The sequence below is a fragment of the Magallana gigas genome, chromosome 4, assembly GCF_963853765.1.
Source record: "Magallana gigas chromosome 4, xbMagGiga1.1, whole genome shotgun sequence".
Taxonomy (NCBI): Eukaryota; Metazoa; Mollusca; class Bivalvia; order Ostreida; family Ostreidae; genus Magallana; species Magallana gigas.
The window spans coordinates 3,454,587-3,475,151 of NC_088856.1; the positions used below are offsets into that span (position 1 = coordinate 3,454,587).

At 35.0% G+C, this 20,565-nt stretch overlaps 2 protein-coding genes across 6 annotated transcripts; both read left to right on the forward strand.

Moving 5' to 3' along the window:
- Positions 1-344: 344 nt before the first annotated feature.
- LOC117682098 (uncharacterized) lies at positions 345-6,455 on the forward strand. Its single transcript, XM_034448996.2, has 3 exons — positions 345-579; positions 5,255-5,450; positions 5,767-6,455. Exons 1-3 carry the CDS (start codon positions 452-454, stop codon positions 6,208-6,210), a joined length of 768 nt encoding a protein of 255 aa, XP_034304887.2. The 5' UTR covers positions 345-451; the 3' UTR covers positions 6,211-6,455.
- Positions 6,456-10,721: 4,266 nt separating this feature from the next.
- On the forward strand, positions 10,722-17,819 carry LOC105327028 (carbohydrate sulfotransferase 11). Of its 5 annotated transcripts, XM_066080943.1 has the most exons (6): positions 10,722-10,800; positions 11,907-11,942; positions 12,735-12,796; positions 13,184-13,316; positions 14,795-14,841; positions 15,522-17,819. In XM_066080943.1, exons 4-6 carry the CDS (start codon positions 13,205-13,207, stop codon positions 16,458-16,460), a joined length of 1,098 nt encoding a protein of 365 aa, XP_065937015.1. In that variant the 5' UTR covers positions 10,722-10,800; positions 11,907-11,942; positions 12,735-12,796; positions 13,184-13,204; the 3' UTR covers positions 16,461-17,819. The 5 variants fall into 5 exon arrangements, 4 of the variants coding, with proteins under 4 accessions (XP_065937015.1, XP_065937016.1, XP_065937019.1 ...); XR_010712656.1 differs by lacking the exon at positions 15,522-17,819 and having other exon boundaries at positions 14,252-14,841; XM_066080944.1 differs by lacking the exon at positions 12,735-12,796 and having other exon boundaries at positions 10,750-10,800.
- Positions 17,820-20,565: the final 2,746 nt, after the last annotated feature.

Consider the following 20,565-nt stretch of genomic DNA (forward strand, 5'->3'; position numbering starts at 1 on the left):
ATTAATTCTATAATTTTGAAACTTAGGTAGTGGTTGTATAGAACTCAAAAATAGCTGCGAGAGAGGGGTAGACCTATTCGGCCTTGGAATAAGATCTCAAAGAAATATCTGCGTATACAAAATAAAACATATATATAGAAGCTTCTTACCCAATATGTGGCTAAAAAACTTTTTCATACTAAATTTCATTCAACCCCCCCCCCAAAAAAAAATTCCATCCGGTCCCGCTAATGATCTTCGGAAGTCCTTGGGACAGTCCAGGAATGCCGTTGGCCAAATACCGCGCAAATCACCGCCTTATGACGTCATAATGAATATACGTTGTTTCCATCAATGATATTTTGTTATTTATCCATAGCGATTAACACGCTTTCACGCGAAAGTGTATCTTTTTGTTTCAGAAGATTGCATTTTCTTCTTCTTTTCTTAATTAATCAAACTTAATTGCGTTATGGAAAAGGAGAGCGCTTTGGAGAAGATTATAGGCAGTGATGTGATAGGATTATTGAAGTGCAACATTTGCTGGGATTTTTTCACGGAACCCACCATTTTGCCTTGCGGACACACGTTTTGTATGGGGTAAAGTGGATCTTTTAAAAAAAATTCTGCCTTTTCGATCTATAAGATTTTGTTTTTGATAACCTTTTTTTTCATTCGAAAGGTACATTTTTATATTGAATTTGCCATTTTAAAGAAATTTATCGATAACACAGAACCGTAAAATAACCGTCGAAAATGATAAGCACAGCGGTACTAATGGCAGGATAATGCCGCATTGACTCAAAAAATGAAGAAAATTTAACTAGAAAAGTCGACGAACAAATTGGATATCTAAAAGCTGATCCTTGAAAACAGATTAAATAAATTGCACAGTTGCATCTAAATAACATAAAGAAATGTTAAGGGTAAAATGTATAATAGATTTTAACATTTTCAAAGGGTTTTCGCACCATAATTAAGTGTGTGGAATTGATATGCCTGATTTTTTGGGGGGGGGGGGGGGGTTGGGGGGGGGGGTTACAAATTGACATATACATTAACCGGTCAAAGTACAAGTATAGGCATTTCCCAGAATTACCTCTTAAAGGTCTGAGATAACGAGGAAATTTAGATAAACTGGATAGAAATCCTAATCCACATCAATGTATTTTATATTGATAATGATAATCATTACATTTGTAATACAAGTTAACATTTATATGGAAAATATGGGCAGGCACGTAGCATGGAGGGGGGGGGGGGCAGCAAACCTTTTTCTTAAATTTACTTATAAAAAAGTGAATTATCACGGAGTTGGCTCCTTTCCCACTTTTTTAGGAGCATATATTTACATATGTTTCCTAAACCATAGATAACGAAAACGTTCAATTTTCATGGCGTCACAATGACCATAGCACGCTCTAATATCGCTTGTCGCTTGGATTATTGTAACACAATTGTTCTAATCGTGACCATGCAACCAACTTCATATCCCGGTGAGTAAAAAATTGAAATGAAAATAAGACAATTATAAGAAAAATTAAAGTCATAGATATACTACGTTACCCTCCTCCTCCTCCCCCCCCCCCCCCCCCCCCCCCCCCCACACACACACATACATGTACATGTATAAACGTAGGTAGTTTTTGTCGAAGTTAAATTCATGGCCAGGAGGGGGGAGGGAGAGACCATGTTAGAAAATCGCAAAAAATCACCGAAATATTAAGGGATAAAAAATCACGATAGCCACACTATCCTTTCTAAGCCCCTGCTCGACGTTCGTACTTTGAAGCGTTAACGAATTTAGAAATCCGGATTCATACGACCGTCGGATGAAGTTCCGGGGAAATATATACCGTAGGAAATTAAATATGGATTATAAATGATAAGAAATATCACCGTTAGGCACTGCTAATAGGCAACACCAAGTTCCTGTATATACATGTAAATCAGCATGCATCTTTTCTAACAAAACAATAAAATATATTTTATCATACTCCCCCGCCCCGTTAATGTCAGCGCAACGTACGGGACATTTTTATGGAGGTATTTTACTGCCAGTAAATATTATTTTACGTATAATCGTACATACAAGGTACATTTAAAATATTTTAAGATGTTTAAAATAATTTTGTCTAGAACGTCAAATTTTAGGATTTTTTTTATCAGAGGGTTGTGGTCGGGTGGGGGGGGGGGTGAGGGAATAAAGAGTAAAAATCTGCAAGAGTAGATGATAATATCATTGATCTATTCTTAAATTAACTTTATTGAAATTCTTTGTAAAATACCACGGGCAGATCAAACATAATTCGAGTTGTCAAAGACGATAAATTCGTTGGTTTTGTGTATGTGTTGGCACTGTTGAGTACGTTTTATGAGCGTCTGTGCAGTGTCTGTAACCCCGATCTCTCTGGCAGGGGTCGGCTCCAGTCTCCCAATTAACAGCCCTAAACATCAACAGCCATCAAAGGCGATCTTGAAGTCAGGAGTCGCGGTTTCTGGTTGTTTTGTAGTACTATCCTCTTCAAATAAACATTAGCGTGTCTTGAAATGATAATTAAAACGTATTTTTATGATACTCAAGATATGCAGATTTCTAATGCCTGGAGTAAAGAATTGAACATTGTACCTTTACATAAGAGTAACGAATTCCAAAGTTTTGCCAATTCAAATCACTGGCCGCCAAAAGGATGTTGATTTATGATAAAAAAAATTAATGTGTTTGTTTTTATGAAGTTATCATAAACAGAAGAAAAATAATATCAGATCATATTTATCATCATAACGGAAACTTAAATAATTAATCCAGGGGGTATAGGAGCATGCCTCGTTTGATCTGATGATCCGCGCCTGGCAACGTGATCAAACTCTGGATCAAGTTACTATTTTAATTATTATACATGTACATGTAATACCTACAAAGGTTAATAAAAAAACCTTTCAATTAATTCAATATTTAAAACGCGCTAAAAGCCTTTAAGAAATTATAACGAAATTTCTCCACACCTATTGAGCACATCAAACGACAATTGTTTCAAAAATATTTATTATCTGCTATCAACTGAACTGTTTTTCTCTATTAGTGCCTTTTTTAGCTAGTTAAATCAAGAAATATATGCTACTCTTTAAATTTATCATCGAAATAAAAATAAAAGCACCTAGCCCCCCCCCCCCCACCACCATTTAAAAAAAAATCGATTTTTTCTCTTAATTAAAAACCATATCTAAAACATACTTTTCATGAAATGGTCCCTCCATGTAACATATGAATTCTCTCTATAATATTTTCACACGTCATATATGGGTCCAGCAAAGTTAACAATTAAGATACGCATCAACTGGATTTTTGTAAATGTATTCCGTTCCAAGTTTCTGTTTCTAGCAATTAATAAAACTACCTGTAGTGCGTTTGTGCCCGAACTACATGTACATTCATTAGAATAAAAATCGCACAGTTCTTATGTCTTTATCCTCTTTTTGCTTCAGGTTTAAATACACAACCAATAATAAAACAGTTAACGGGGATTTTGCATGAAAAGTACCCGCATTATATCGTTGAAAAAATGAGCCAGGAGTCTGTTTGTTTCGTCACATAATGATTTCAATTGTTTTTCGCTGACACCTTAGTATAGCTTCAGGTCCGTAGCTCCCGGTCTGAAAAAAATTCGTCGGTCCGATTTTTTTAAACCGGGAGCTACAGACCTGCAGCTACTACATGTACAGTTATTATATAAGAAAATTCATTTAAAAAATGGTGCAAAATATAACATGAGACTTACGTTAGTGTTTCTTTTTATAACTTCGCAAGATGTTAAGGTAGTCCTATACTCGGCACTTAATGGGCTCAATCATTAAAAGCTTAGCTTTAAATGATAAATATACATTCTAGCAATACATATACAAAAGAAAATATGTATGTTTACATGCTAGTTTGTTTGTTATCACCTCTCAGACGGGTGTACCCCCTTGCGAAAATTATTGACAATTATGAAATTTGCCAGACGTCCGTTTTTCATAAAAATAATTACCAATTTTGGGAAAATTAGAACTGAACATACAAAATAGAGTATAAATATTTATTTAAGCCATATCTCATCAATAATTTTGCGCAAATGTTTGTAGTAAGTACGCTTTATGGACCTGATGTATCAAAATAGAATACAAAAAATGCAATGCTAGTGTCACGTTTGATAATTTTTTTACTATTTTATGGACTCAAACTTAAATTCATGGTGTTTATTCTATAAATTGACATCTTAGAAAAAAGATTTGGTTAAATAAATTATATGTTGACGGATTACTTTTCACGCTATAAGCTCTAAACCAAGTAGACCCTGACGAAAATATCCGTAAAAGTCACATTTTGCTACAGTTTTCTGCCTAGATCTGTCAACGATGATAGATATCATTTAAACATTAATTAATTAACGATTGATTAAATTCGAAATAGCTTCTGTCTCTAAATTTTAGTAAAAGAAAAAGAAAAATTCGGGGGGGGGGGGGGTCAAAACAAAGAAGATATAAGCATACCTGATATCCTGGTTAATCAGAAACTTCGTTTTTCATTTTACTTTAACAGAATCTAGTTTCTCAAGATTAATCATTTCTATTTCTCATAGAATGCATATATTACCGTTCAAATTGCTTATTATTGCCATTGTTTACTACAGCGATGTAGAGCAAAATCAATACCGGGTATCAAAAACGCTGTGTAAAAGTCGAACCAATATTGTAAAATCCGTATTATGACGTAGTGCGATACTCGGACTACTTTAAGGTCTGTCTGGACATGATACAATGTATGAATGTAATCTGAAGGGTGGATGCCCAGATGTATGTATATCATTGCTATACATGAACTCAATATTATTTAGGAAATGAACTCAATGTCTACCCAAGTTAGTTATACCTGGGTTGGGGCAGTTTACACTTTATAATTTGCGAAGCGGATTATAAAAGAGCGTTATTTGCTCCAAACAAGGTTATACAAATTTAACTAATTTTTTCTATCCAATCAAATGCTGCGTTACAACCAAAATTGAATTAATAATCAATGAAAAAAATATTGTTTCACCTCCGTAGTTCTAAACCACCAGACTGTGCGGAAAAAATATACATGTACATATTTTTTTTTACCAAGGTCCATCAATGATTTGCTTGAACATATTCATACAATAAACGTAATAATTTTACCACCTTCACTTCATGAAGGAGTATAACAAAATAGGTATTTTTCGCATGTCTAAATCTGAATATTTTTAAATTATCATTTCAGATGCTTGAACGAAATAGGCCGACATCGGGTGAAGAACGCGAAACCAGCAGTAAGCTGTGACGTCACCATACTCTGTCCTAACTGTCGCCATGGAGTCAAGCTGGATGACGTCAACAACCTGAAGAATGGTGTTCGATTAAACTACGCGCTGAGTTCCATAAAAGAAACATTGACCAATTTCCAGTCTGTGCCGAAAGTAGGTGGTTTTGGTTATGCATAAATAAACAGTTTTGCTGTGCCAACAAAAGACTTGGTGGACAGTATTTTGGGGGGTTAATAGATACCTGTACTGCATTCATCGTTTTGATATATATATATATATATATATATATATATATATATATATATATATATATATATATATATATATATATATATATATATATATATATATATATATATATATATATATATAACTCGCGTTTTTAATGGCAATGACTGTTTTTATTAAATAAATCATAAATACCCAGCAATTTTTTTGATGACAAATGTGATAATTACAACTTCTGCAGGCTGACGCAGCAACGAATACCGAGACGGGCGCGGTGTTGGACGAGAAGCTGAAGAAGGTGGAGCAGAATATGAACAACGTCTTCTACGAACTGAAGAAAAAAGGCAATGTCATTCACAGTACTTACGCAGAGATCGCCCAAATCAGGGAAAACCATCTGGGAAGCCCAGCATGTAATAAAAACATGATGTCACAAGAAAAATCAAAAACTAAATGGGATCAAGATGTCGACGTCAAGAAAAGCAAACTCAACGTCAACCAGCCCGAATTTGTTCCGCGCAGTCGCCAATCCTTCGGAAGGCCGCAGAACACGTACATGGGGAGGGGAGGCCTGTTCTTTGGTGGTCGGCCTTGGAAGTTTGCCCCAGCCGTGACCCCACAGTACAATGCGGGCCACCCTGCTTACGACCCGGCCATTGTGTCCGTTTATGGGCCTTCACATTAGAAAAATAGAATAACACTTTTGATATTATTTTTTTTTCTTGGTAAATATTTTTTCACAGGAAGAAGCGTTGACCTACTAGTATTCATTTTTCTCAAGCTAGAACACTGACGACGCCATTTTGATGAATTTATGTCTGGCCTTTTCCAGAAAGAATATTTGTAAATTTATATACATTTTTTGAAAACTTACAAATATATACAAACTTAAAAAAGGATAATAATAAATGCATAATTATTGAAATGTCATCAGTAGTTTTTTTTCCCCAAGGATTGCAACAAATCAATTTCTGATAATGCGCGGGGGGGGGGGGGGGTAGTGTATAGTTTTTCGGTCAAAATACTTGTGTCTGTACGTAATTAGATTTTACAATGTCCAAGTGATTTAAAGCATTGACTGGAGGTTGCACCGCCATTATTGTGTAGATTTTGTTTACATTCATGCTTTATTTTCAAAAATAGATTTTCTTAGAGGGGTCTTTAGAAGCATCTTCAAAATTATTGAAAAGAAATGAAAATATTGTCGTTAGACAAATGTTCCTCATTTGAAAGCGTAACCGGTCGACCCTCTTCTTTAGCCAAGAGTTTATGATCCGCCTCTCCCCTCTTCAATTTTTAGAGGAGAGAAGTGGATCGTAAAATTTCAGCTAGCAAAAATGCGTTTCTCCATAATATTAAACTTTTGTGGTCTTGAAATAGGCATTATTTATGTTGCTACAATTTTATTTCCGCCATCTAATATCAGTTTTATTTGATAGTAGCCGTCCATTTCAAGTTAATTTTAGTTGTATGTGGTTTTCAAGTCTTGAATAGTAAAGCTTAAAATTTTTAGACATTAAACATTATGTCATGGAAATTCAGATTTATGCGACATGAACTTTACAATTTGAAGTTCATTAAAGTGAAGCAAAATCCAGATGAGTATTGGATTTTTTTTAATAGTATTATTACTGTTCTGCTCGCAAGAACTTTGTTAAAGGCTCATCACAATTTACAACACTTTGCGATCGGAATTGTTTTAGCCTCACACGAGCTCTCACATACGTTGCACGATGTCTCGTATTCGTTGCATGTGTTTTAGTGGATGCATCAAGTCACCTGAAAATAGTGGATATCCGCGACCGAATGTTATCCAAATTATTGCAATGCAACGCAAGAACATTTGTAGGAACGTCTTACAATGTTTTGTGTACTCGCAATCTTTAGTGCTGCACGATTTTGAAAGTTTGTAAGGTGAATCGCAGCTGTCTATGAGTGTGTTTTGTCACCATGAGACTGTTGCTCAACATGTCTCATGTATTCTTGCAACGTTTTACTACCACGACTTATCAGCTTTAATTTGCCATGCTTTGCCACTCAATTGTACATACTAGTATACTCTGTTTAAGCATCTTCGTTTCAAACCACAATTGACCATGAATGCTATTCTTCTTCTTGGTTGTATCTTCTCTCATATTCAACAACGTCTACTGAAGAGCGTCGGAAACGGGAAGTATTTTTCTCGCATTATCACCGGTGTGAGATCGGTTTGTCCGGTGTGAGACAGCAGTGTGAGATTTTTCTGTCTTACACTGTTTATTACTACGCCGTTTTAAAACGTAAACAAACGTTGTCTGCTGTAGGGAAATGCAAAATAATGCATTGAGATTATCCATTAAGTAATTGTGTTGCATAATTAATTACAATTTTTCATATTTTAATTAAAAAAACTGTCATATGCTTTCATTTATAACTTGCACTATTTGAAGCACGCGGAGGGATAAACCGAAAGTCATCTTTTGAACGACACAACAGAAAGTTGTCAAACATCATTTTTTAAGCTAATATAATGCGAGAAAAATAATCATTCATTATAAACTCGTGTGGGATAGTGAAATTCCACCTCGGGGCCAAGATTCACGGTCTAGGACTCGGCAAAGCCTCGTCCTAGACAGTGAATCTTGTCCCCTCGGTGGAATTTCACTATCCCACACTCGTAATAATGAATGATTCTATTAATACCCCCTATAACTCCAACGAGCATTCGTACCATGGAACGCATGATCGCACGAGTGCCGCACGTCTAATCGCATTCGTGCACGTTCAATCGGTCGATCACCTGATCACTCGCGCGATCCTATCTTTTAACACTCGCTTTCATTGGGCAACAGTCGCATATAAACTAAAGATATATCGCAAGATTTAATGTGTTTGGATCGCATAACGTTCGCTTTAGATCGTCCAAGTTTTGTACGAATACTTTTCAGCAACAGTTTACGATCCAAATCTAAACTTGTCGGTCGCACGAATATTTTGTCGTTCCTGTTCGTGCACCAATTGTTAAAGGCTCTGAAAATCTCTTTCACAATTGGTGCACGAGCACTTAACAACACTTTGCGATCGAAATTGTTGGCTTCGCTGGAGCTATCGCACACTTTGCACGAGCTCCCGCATTCATTGCATGTGTTTTGTGGTCGCATCAAGTCTCCTCAAGACAGTGGACATGCACACTATTCAGACGCGATCGAATGTGATCCGAATTATAGCAATGCAACGGTCGAGCAGTAGTACGCGCGTTTTACAACGTTTTGTGTACTCGCAGAAGCGATGCCTGGTTGTTAATGTTCGTAAAATAAATTTAAACTGTTTATGCATGCGTTTTCGACTGTGAGACTGTTACTCAACGTGTCCCCTGTAATCTTCAAACGTTTTAATAATTACATGTATCATTTCAAGATTTATCGGTTTCAGATTCCATGCTTTGCCGCCACTAGTACATATATACTTGATACAGGGTTATTTTCGCCCCGTGAAATTTCGCTTCTACTTATGGTTTTGGCTCGTCTTTAATTCGCCCAAACAAAATTGTGGTAAAAGAGAGATAATATGAAACATTTGAATTCGCCAACTCTTAATCCACTAACTGACAGAAAAAGCGAAATGGGCGAAAAAAAACGGGGGCGAATATTTCTCTTATACAGTATACACTGTATAATCATATAGTTACATGTATATCTTACCTCCTGCTAAATTGTAAGAAAATCATTGGCTAACAGCAGTCACGTGGAGACTTTGTACATTCCATACATGGTCAGAAGAAAATATTAACCCTTCGAGCATTATGACGTCATTTTAGAACATTATGACGTCAGGTTTCGTACTCAGATTGAAGCTTGTAATATTATTATAAAAGCTTATTAATTTCCATTGTTTTATTTAATTTTTGTCATTAAAAAAGAGAGTCGGTAAGATATAATCGTTACATGGTTTGTAGTTGACATAATATGGTTTATATATGGTCCGTAAATTCCATATGGAATTTGGGTCAACAAACCATGTAACTAATAATCTGTTTCAGGCCACATTTGACCTTGATTTTGGCTGTTGCTTTTGTCAAATTCTTGGGCGGTATCTTGTTTTGCATTCAACTTTTTCTACTGAAGAGCGTCGGAAATGGGTGATATATAATTATATCCCCTCTGATTCGTACGATGAAGCGCATGATCGGACGAGTGCCGCTCGTCCTATCGCATTGGCGGCTCTTCTTTTTTCACCGGCGGTCCCATGAATATTTTGTCGCTTCTGCTGCTTAATGCATTGAACTTCTAATTTGAATAAATGACATCTGTTCAAGCGCTTCTGACGCTGACAACTGTTATCAACTATTTAACATCGTCTAATACTAAAAAACGTCACGGTCATGTGCATGTACCTGCTAGTAGCTGACCTCTTTAGGGTCACGTGGTAAATTTTACGCTCTTAACCCAGACTATATAAGCTTCATGATATTTCTACCTGATATTGAATTCGCAACCTTGATGATTAACATTTAGAAAATGTAGAAAGAGACCCCCTCAAAGAAAAGGAATGCCCCCCCCCCCCCCCCAAACCCCCCCCCCCCCCATAAACATACACATATAAAGCTCACCCAACCCCAAAACAACACAACGATAGTAAAACTTTGAATATTTACATTTTTCAGTGTCTTTGCCTGTGATAACACAGGCACGTGGCATCGTTTTTGAAAGTTGGGGGGGGGGGGGGCAGACTCATCCCAAAAATCTTGACAAGCCAAAAAAAAAGAAGGAAAATTTGAAGTTTCACAAAATCTTAAAAATCCTAATCTGGGGGGGGGGGGGGGGGGGCGTAGAATATAACTTCAATTTCACTCCTCATTTCCTTATTTTCATATCAATTTTTTTACATACTCCCAAAAAAGTGGGGGGGGGGGGGCAACTCCATGTTAATTCAATTTTTTATATGTTAATTTTAAAAAATGTGTTGCTGCGAAAAAAGTGGGCCCCCTGGCCCCCCTGATGCTACATGCTACGTGCCTGTAACACTACTCATTTCCAAATGACACAACAATTAAAATAAAAATCTGTTTTAACAGAATGTGGCTAAACGTCATGAAAATAAATAATAAAAAACCAAGACTCCAACGCAACAAATTAATGGTTAACAGATAAGTTACTAAAACTCCAAAGGGCATAACCCAATCTTCTGGGCTGGGTGGGGGGAGGGGGGATGTTGTTGTTTTTTTTTAGATCGGGTTCGACATTACGCATGATTAGACTTCCGGATTAGCTCATGGAATGATGGATAGACGAAACTGGTAAAAATCTTTTGATTGCTTTTGTTGTCATGTGAAACAGCTACACACATTTAGTACCTTAGATACGTTCCTAATGGATTCGATTACTAATTTCAGCTTTTTATGAGATCTTTTAGCAGTAGGATTCACACAAGTTTACACGCTTAACTGATATTAGCTGATTAGCTTGGATTAAGAACCCAAGCGTACTCGTCAGTCTTTGTAAATTTGTAGATGAGCATATCGCCATCATCCACTTCTCTCCGCAAACCCAGGTATTGATTGGGTGGGGGATGGATGGGGTACGGGGTGTGATGTGTTGAGACGTGTAGGATTAAAGTGTGTGTGTGTGTGGGGGGGGGGGGGATATACATGTAGGTGGAGTTTTGGGAAAAATTCTAATCATTGGTTGAAATGATACTTGTGGACATTAATGATTCTAATCATATAAATAATTTCTGGGTTAATTTTTTTTCTTGTTAAAATGTTGATTCCTCTTTGCCAGGATAATGTATTTTTTTTTAGTGTTTTTTTTCTGACGCCCTCACCTCTCTGAAACTGATGATATAGTACACATTATATAACATGTTTAAAAGAGTTTGTTAGTTTACAAAGAATACAATGTAGAAACAAAGATCCTTTAAATGGAAGGAAAGGTATCTATTTAAAATTTATTTATTGTCTAGTAACTTGATCCAGAGAGTCGAATCATGTCTCGTTGCAAGGTGCTAATCATCAGATCAAACTCAATGCTTTGCGGCTCAGATCAATCTTGATGCTTCACTTCTTATTTGATCTAATGATCTGCATCTGGCTACTCAATCTGATCCGACCCTTTGGATCAAGTTACTGTTATGATAATATATAATCTTCACTTATCTTCTGTCCTGAGTTTTTGATTGTTAGGTAGCTTTGCAGTAGATACAATTTTTGAAGAATCTTTGTTTCTGATATAAGTTTTTTTACTTCCTTCTCCATCTCTAAGCAATAGCACAAGTGTAAAATGATAAGTGTGTGTACTAGATAAATGGTTTGAAAATAATAAAGTAAAATATGGAACAAATATTTACACATTATCAATAGCAAGCATTGTAACATTCTCGTCAAAACTCTGATTATTTTTGTAGGAGCTAGTGAGACCTCAGCAATGGAAAGCCAGCTTGGTTAGTGATGATGTCCATCTATGTTGTTATGTGACATTATGTATTAACTTGTACTTATCATTAGTATATAACTAGTGTGACAATACCATATAACCTACATGTATGTATTTGGGATATTATATTTTTGTTGTTGTTAAAGACATCTAATTAAACCGTTGTTGTATTGGGTATATTCTATGGCCTTTAGGACATTATTTTTGCTGCTTAATTTGCTGTATAATTTGAAACAGTGACATTTACTTTGTTTTTATTTTTTTTTAGACATTACTTTTGATAATTGAACATTTCCTATAGACATTACCTTTAAAGGTCTAGAAATCTTGAAAAAAAAAAACCAGAAAAAAAATTAAAATTCTTTGAGAAGGATCTGGATTTAAAATAATTTTTTTTTTGTATTAATGACGAATATAGAATTTATAAAATTCAATTTATTGGCAAAAACCAAAAGTGGCAAAAGTCATACATACATTATACATTAAATATATTTAGTTCATAGATATGATTAAATTTTGTGCATGCTTTCATTATTTCATGTATATTCTATATATTTTTTACAGTGGCTTTTTGTAGGATATAGAATCACCTCTTGTAAATAGTCTATCCACAAGCTTTTGCATTTTATAAAACTGCGTCTTTTCACATATCAAAATCATTTGAGTCATATACTAACCTGCACTGTGATTTCTGTTTGAGTGCAATAAAGAAATCTCCATTGAATGGGTAATAATAGATGACTTGACTGTTAATTGACTGATTAAACATCTTCTGACAGTACAATGTTGAAACTTGTAGGAAACTAAGGACAGGATTTGGTGCATGCTGCCATGTTGTTATGTGAAGATTACATTGGAGAGGTAACTGCTTTGATCTGTGAATTTATATGATAATGTAGAATGCTAAAAGTGTCATGCAGACCGTTATCTTGCATGGAACTAGAAATGGGATTGGGAGGTCCGGACCTACCTTGAAAATTCAGACTTATTCAATTCATTCCAGATAGAAAAATTACCAAAAATATGCCTCAGATCTCTGCTGGCAAACAAAATTATCCCACGGACCCCCTCCCTCCATGGAAAAAAAATTTCTGCACCAGCTAGCGCATGATTCTAACACTCTTTATAGTCATCTCCTAAACCGTTTCCATCTGTATTTTTATAATTGCAAGAAAAGGACATAAATGTATGTTAGCTTGCATTTATGTACCAGTACATGTAAATTGCATTTGTTTTGGTTTTGTCTAGTGATTCAATAAAGATTGACCAATGAGAGTCAGGATGAGGAAGGTTACGCTAGGAAACCTGGTGCTGGCAGTGGTTGTCTCCCTTGCTATCCTGTCACTGTACTCCATGTGGAGCCTGCCTCCCAGTATATCAAGTAGGTTTTATCCAGTATATCAAGTAGGTTTCACCCAGTATATCAAGTAGGTTTTACCCAGTATATCAACTAGGTTTTACCCAGTATATCAAGTAAGTTTTATCCAGTATATCAAGTAGGTTTTACCCAGTATATCAAGTAGGTTTTATCCAGTGTATCAAGTAGGTTTTACCCAGTATATCAAGTAGGTTTATCCAGTATATCAAGTAGGTTTTACCCAGTATATCAAGTAGGTTTTATCCAGTATATCAAGTAGGTTTTATCCAGTATATCAAGTAGGTTTTATCCAGTATATCAAGTAGGTTTTATCCAGTATATCAAGTAGGTTTTATTCAGTATATCAAGAAGGTTTTATCCAGTTATATCTAGAAGGTTTTATCCAGTATATCAAGTAGGTTTTACCCAGTATATCAAGTAGGTTTTATCCAGTATATCAAGTAGGTTTTATCCAGTATATCAAGTAGGTTTTATCCAGTATACCAAGAAGGTTTTATCCAGTATATCAAGTAGGTTTTACCCAGTATATCAAGTAGGTTTTACCCAGTATATCAAATAGGTTTCATCCAGTATATCAAGTAGGATTTATCCAGTATATCAAGTAGCTTTTGATGGAATATTCAATTATCAGCAAGTTTTCAATGAACACATTATAAACAGTATTTTCTCTGGAAGGATATTTGCCATTTGATAAAGTTGTAAAATTTCTGGTCACTGGTTGTAAGCTTTTAGAATAGATTCATATATTCCTGAAAATATATCTTTTGGGCATCTAGTATCAATATCATGCTTATGTTTAACAAAAATACCTTTGTATGAAGTTAGGCATTTCACAAAATTCTCTCATGGCTCTAGTTGCTTGAAAAATCTAACAGCTCATTCAATTGTTGATCAACAGAATTAAAACATAGTCAAAATTTGACCTTTGATGCATCCAGGGTAGGAGAGAAATGCTGATGCATCCTGGGTAGGAAAGAAATGCTGATGCATCCTGGGTAGGAAAGAAATGCTGATGCATCCTGGGTAGGAGAGAAATGCTGATGCGTCCCGGTTAGGAGAGAAATGCTGATGCATCATGAGTAGTAGAGAAATGCTGATACATCCTGGGTAGGAGAGAAATGCTGATGCATTCTGGGTAGGAGAGAAACACTGATGCATCATGGATAGGATAGACATGCTGACTCTCAACTGTTGCTTGAAACAGACTGTTACCTTGTCTACTTGGTTTACGTGTTTGTAATCACTCACTACATCAGGTTCTATGTACAATATCAACATCTACTTTGTCTGGTTTATGATGTTTGATATCAACATATACTTTGTCTGGTTTTAACGTAAAATATGATCATCTAATGTGTCAAGTTTTGATGTATGGTATCAAGATCTACTTTGTCTGGTTTTAATGTATGATATCTTCATCTGCTTATTATACATTTCATTAATTACCTGAGTTACAGGTTTTTCACTTTCTTTATTTTCAGACAGGTCTAAGCTGGTGGCCAGGAAGGATTTTTTACAGAAACCAAAGGTAAGAAGTATGTGAAATATGAAAAAGGCCCAGCTGTTATATCCCAGCTGCAAGAATTATGCATATTTTAGTTATTTTTGTAAAGAACAGAAGATACTTATAATTTCATCATTCATGGTTATTTGCCTCACCATATTTGGTGCTCATCAATGAGAATTATGACCTAAATGTCAAGGACACATCATCACCATCAACATGACATTTCATGTCTGATCTGAAAGGTTTGAAGAAGGTCGTCAGAAACTTGTATGTTGGAGAAAGGAGCTAAGGTTGTGTGAAAATTAGGCCAATCAGTCTAAAACTAGCACAAAGTTTGGTGTGCTGTAATTTACTTTTTAACAGTAAGGAACTGTAGCTCCAAGGTAGTCCATCCGAAGATTTTTCAGACTGGCAGCTACATACTTGCAGCTAGGGTCAAATCTTGGCAAGATTGAGTCCAAGTTTTATGGCCTCAAATCAAAATAGGGAAACTCAGTTAACTACAGTTTTAGAACTAATGGTTTCGATTCTATGATATATGAAGGAATGCTGTATAGGCTTGAGTTTAAAAGTCTTTTGTGTGCTTTTTTAAAAGCTCATTTAACTCTCACTTAAACTGTTGAGAACAGAATTTACCATTTATTCATATCATCTCTTTATGTATATATATTTAGTACACAGTTTTTTTTTCTGCTGACTAGAAAACAATCAAGTTGTCTCCAGAAGATCAACCCATGGGCTCCCTCTTGAAACAGTTGGGAGAGAGAGATTTCGATTACATCCGAAAAGAGCGTCTGTACAATTTGAGGAGGAAGTGTGAGAAAGCAGAGGAAGCAAAGCTGATAAAGAAGGAAGTCCCAGCCAAGAAACTAGGCCACATCATAGTCAATGACCAGTATAAAGTTTTGTTTTGCTACATACCAAAGGTTGCCTGCACCAACATGAAGAGAGTCTTCCTCATTCTGACTGGTCAGATGAACACTACAAATCCATTGGCTTTAAAGAGTAAAGATGTTCACATGAGTTTGGATAAATATTTGACCTACTTAGATTCATATTCGGATGAAGAAGCTGCCGAAAAGCTTCGAACGTACAAAAAGCTCATCTTTGTGAGAGAACCTCTAGAAAGATTGCTGTCGGCGTATCGAAACAAATTCATTGAAAAAAGTGCCTATTTTCATAAGAGATTTGGAAGAAGAATTGTCCGCAAATTTCGAGATGGAGTGAACAAGTCGCAGGAAATACAGGGAAACGATGTGACGTTCCTAGAGTTTGTCCGCTACATCACTGACGAGAACACGATGGAGAACGAGGGGTTCAATGAACACTGGGCTCACTACTCCGCCCTCTGTCACCCCTGTCACGTGCAATATGACTTAATCGGGAAGTACGAGTCCATTGACGAAGATGTCAACTTTGTGTTAAAAGATTTGAAGATAGACGAGCTGATAAAGTTTCCAAAAAGAAATGCCACCTATCGACGAACGAAAACCGGGGACCAACTCGAGTCATTCTACAAAACTATTCCTAAAGATCTCCTGGGAAAACTATGGAAGATTTATCGCTCAGACTATAATTTGTTTGACTATCCTTACCCACAATTCCTGGAGAAGTTTCTTGCTCCGGAGGATGAAGTGTAATGGCAAACATCACAATAATGAACTATTACAAGTATTATACAATTATAGCAAGTACAATGTATTTGTTTTTGTACAATTCAGTTTTACACAATTAGAACTAAACATATTTATAGATGTATTTTGTATTCAAGACTATGCTATTGTGAAAGTATGAATATGAAAAAGTATTTTTTTAGATAATGTTTATCTAAGTATGTTTAATTTTTAGAAATTTTATATGATTTTTTCTTGATTTATTTTTCACTTATAAGGAAATCCATGACCAGGTTGTTTATACTTGTAATCATGTAATTAGACAGATTATGATTTTTACTTTGAAGTCTTCCTTTCATTTAATTATTACATGTAACTTGTTTATGACAATATTTATTTACATGTAATTGTTAAATCCAATCAAAAATTATATACATTTATTTGTTCAATAACATTTTAATGCAAGTGCAATCAAAAAAGCAAAAAAAAGGCCATCCTACAACAGTTCAAATTTAATCCTCAACGAATTAATAAACTTACGGAAAACTTTATTCATTTTTTGAAAAAAAATAACAATATTACATGCCCACAAACCTATGTTAAACTGGCAACCCATGAAAATTGTCCCTGTGAATTTGATATTTGAACAGTTGTTCAGTGCCATTCTCAATAACAATACAAACATTTTGAAGGTTATTTCTTTTTTGTAAACTTACCAATATTCTCAGGAATATTGCAAGATTTCTTAGTACAACACATTGTTGCATGCAAAGGCAAAAACATTAATATTACAGTATTTCTGTTACACTTGGTAGGATTTTGGTTTGACAAGCATAACCATAGTGACTATTGCGGTATTATACACTTAAAAAATCCTCTTTGTAGTGCTACTTTCAGGAAGTTGTCTGTTCCACCACTCCTTATATTGTTCCATTTCTCTTTATTTTATCCACCACTCTTTATTTTGATCCATCATTTGTCCTGATATCCAGGTTAAGAGGGTTCTATGAGGACAGATTGGTGTATATGAATCAATCCTACAAATTCATGAAGCCAATTCCTTTTTTCTTTTTATTAAAAAAGGGGCATTGTTATTTTACACTTTTTGTACAAGATATTGTATAACGATCTCTTTTTTTATTGAATTTTTGACATCTTTAAATATTAAAGCCCCACCCTACTGAAATCCAGTTTGTGTTTTTGACGTTATTCGTGATGCAATTATTTTTGTTAGAAGAGTTGTATGATAAACCATTTAAATGGAATACAGATCAGGCGGTATATGTTTAAATACCATTCAAAATGGAATGCTAAGTGTCGTTGCAGAATATGTGTATACAAGCTCTTGTGAGTAATGATTTTGATGAGGTTCAATAGATTTCCACAGTTATTCTTTATAGCATAGAAAAAAATGATAATTGATGCTTTTCTTGTCACAAAAAATCATGTTAGTCTACAAGAATTTCCTTTGTTTAAAGTGTAGATACAACCTATAGGACAACACGTGAATATTTTATTCCTTTGTTTGGTATCATATGTTGCATTACCATTTATTTTTTGATAAAATATTACGGCATGGAAAGGTGTTTGTTCAGAGTTGCTGGTCTTCATTTATTATGAAATGTTAAATTTGCTGGCATTCTAGTCTTATTTTGTTCTGTTTGTTCATTGTAGTCTTTGTTCAACATAGCCTTTTTTCTATTGTATCTGTGTATGCTTATTTAGTATTTTAATAATAATGTTTATAAATATTGAATGAAAAACAAAATGCAGTAAGAACAACCATCACCATTTTCAGCATAATTTTTCTCTTTTTTTTGTTTCCCTTTATTTGCTTTTTGCTTTTACGTTTTAAGTTTTATGTGTAGAAACACTGGGAATGTTATCCTCTATATCTGATCAATGTCTGAGATTCATTACATTTTGTTTTAGGGAGGCTGGATGTCAATCTATCTTCCATCAGATCTACCTGAAAAATTAAGATGATCATAATTATTTTAGCCACAAACTATTATTTAGTAAGGCCACATAAAATTAATTCTCTGGTTCTCAGGCCAAATTTTGCAAAATTAGATGAGGGAGGGAGGCTTTTTTTTTTCTTTTTTATTGGTAAAAAAACAGATGAGGGAGGCTTTTTTTTATTTGGGTAAGAAATTAAGTACCTAAAATTTAAAAAAACAAGATTATCTTTATTCAATCTGCTGTTTTATTATTTAATAAGGATATCTATTAAATATTTTAACAGATAAAAACACCCCAATGTATGTTTGAAAATACAGTCCAACTTTCAAAGAACAACAATGATATATTTAATATTTAAGTCAAACAAAAAAACATCAATTCTTTTAGAAGTGAACTGTTTGTTCTCATTTTTTTCTGCTTCTTTGCCTTGGAGCTTTGAACATTCTTCCATTTTAACGCGGGCTGTCGTTGTGAAACAACACAATCATGACACATCGGGTACTGTCCTTCTTCTGTATCTGTGCCTTGTGTCCAACAGTGATAGCATATCGGGGGAAATATACAAGAGCTGTATATGTAGTAGGGGATCTCAATTGGAGATGCACAGGTCAAATTTGATCTCATATAAACTTTCTACATGAGAGCGCATATTGAGAGTGCTTTCTCAGGATTATCAGGTTTTAATTCCTAAATTCAGATCCACATGAAAACTGATAAAGTCCAATGATTTTGGTAAGCAAGGCACTTTCTTGGGCACCAAGTTTAGTAGCACTATATAACTTATAAGACTCTGGGTTTCTGGCAATCTATGCAGGTTCCTATTTGTTTCACTGTTTTGGCAGTCTGAGCAGATAGACTAAATGGAATTCCATGTCTGCTTGCAATTGATTGTGCTCGTTTAGATGATAAAGAAGGACAGTGTTCCTCTGTAGTATTGTTCAAAAAACCTCACTGAATTCTTTGTAGTGTCCTTCTTCTCCTTTAATAAATGACAGGCATTTAAAAATAAAGAAAAATACCAATCCACTTTACAAAACGTAAAATGACATAAATGATGTTTACTCTAAAATACCTTGCACTGGATCAGGAAAGTTGTGTAACTGGCTAGAGATATCATTATGCAATCTTGGGTGTCCGACAGTTACTAGGACCACATTTCTTCACAGTTAAGAAGTAAGTCCTGAATATACAGCAGTTATCAATAAACCCCGCCAGTTTATAATGGTTAAAATCGCGGCGTCCAAACTGTTCTTGTGCTTGCAAACTGACAAAGAAACGGAGGCACCAAGTAATATTTCTGCGGAGGTCCAACTTTCCCAATCGAATTTCATCGATTTCACTCCCTCGTACAGGTCTAACAAAAAATATCCATCGGAAAAACTCTCAATTATAGTCCACGGTAGAATTAAAAGGGTTCCATGGCGGATACAAATCGAAACAGCAGACATTTTGATTCGTTTTAAGTCCAAAATTTCCATCGACCCCATTTTTACTAGTATCGTCTATATCATTGAGAGGTTTGGATCATAAAGTTTTTGCTAACGAAAATAAGCGACTTAATGATTAAGACTACACCGGAAGCTGCGTATTAGAAACGAAAGTAAAACTATATACAAACCGAAAGCGGAAACTTTTTTTTCCCCGGATAGGTCTCCGCATTATCAACTTTTTATTTTATTGAAAATGCAATAAAATTTGCAATGCGGCACCCTCAAAACGGATGCGCGCGGGCCTGAGAACCGTAATTTCAATTTTATTTAGCCTAAAGATAAATTCCATAAAATTTAGACCTGACACTTCAATTTTATCTTTACATTGTTAACACAAACTCTTCTTTGCAAGGAGGTTAATATAGTCTTACAATGACCAGGACCATACAGCCGTCCTAAGCTTGGAAGTTCCTGGAGAATTGTTTGATCTGATGGGACTCTTTGTCCTCAACTGTACACGTTTTAATGACTGACATGCATGTTTCTTCACCCTTTGTTTATGTGTAATGATTTTGATTCGACTGTATTTTAAAACAAAAATTTTGATATGTATCATTCAATCACTTTTATTAAAATAAACTATAATATGAAATATTTGGTATATTTTCGAATATATACTAACTTTTAAAAATCTTATGGTCTATTTTTTAAACCTAATTTGAAATATAAATGAACTAGGA

Bases quoted from the DNA above. Each gene is read 5' to 3' on its own strand.
- LOC117682098 (XM_034448996.2), top strand. From the start codon at position 452: ATGGAAAAGGAGAGCGCTTTGGAGAAGATTATAGGCAGTGATGTGATA. The intron at 580-5,254 runs GTAAAGTGGATC...TTATCATTTCAG, and splicing joins GGACACACGTTTTGTATGGG to ATGCTTGAACGAAATAGGCC. The intron at 5,451-5,766 runs GTAGGTGGTTTT...CAACTTCTGCAG, and splicing joins ATTTCCAGTCTGTGCCGAAA to GCTGACGCAGCAACGAATAC.
- LOC105327028 (XM_066080943.1), top strand. From the start codon at position 13,205: ATGAGAGTCAGGATGAGGAAGGTTACGCTAGGAAACCTGGTGCTGGCA. The intron at 13,317-14,794 runs GTAGGTTTTATC...CTTTATTTTCAG, and splicing joins CCTGCCTCCCAGTATATCAA to ACAGGTCTAAGCTGGTGGCC. The intron at 14,842-15,521 runs GTAAGAAGTATG...TCTGCTGACTAG, and splicing joins ATTTTTTACAGAAACCAAAG to AAAACAATCAAGTTGTCTCC.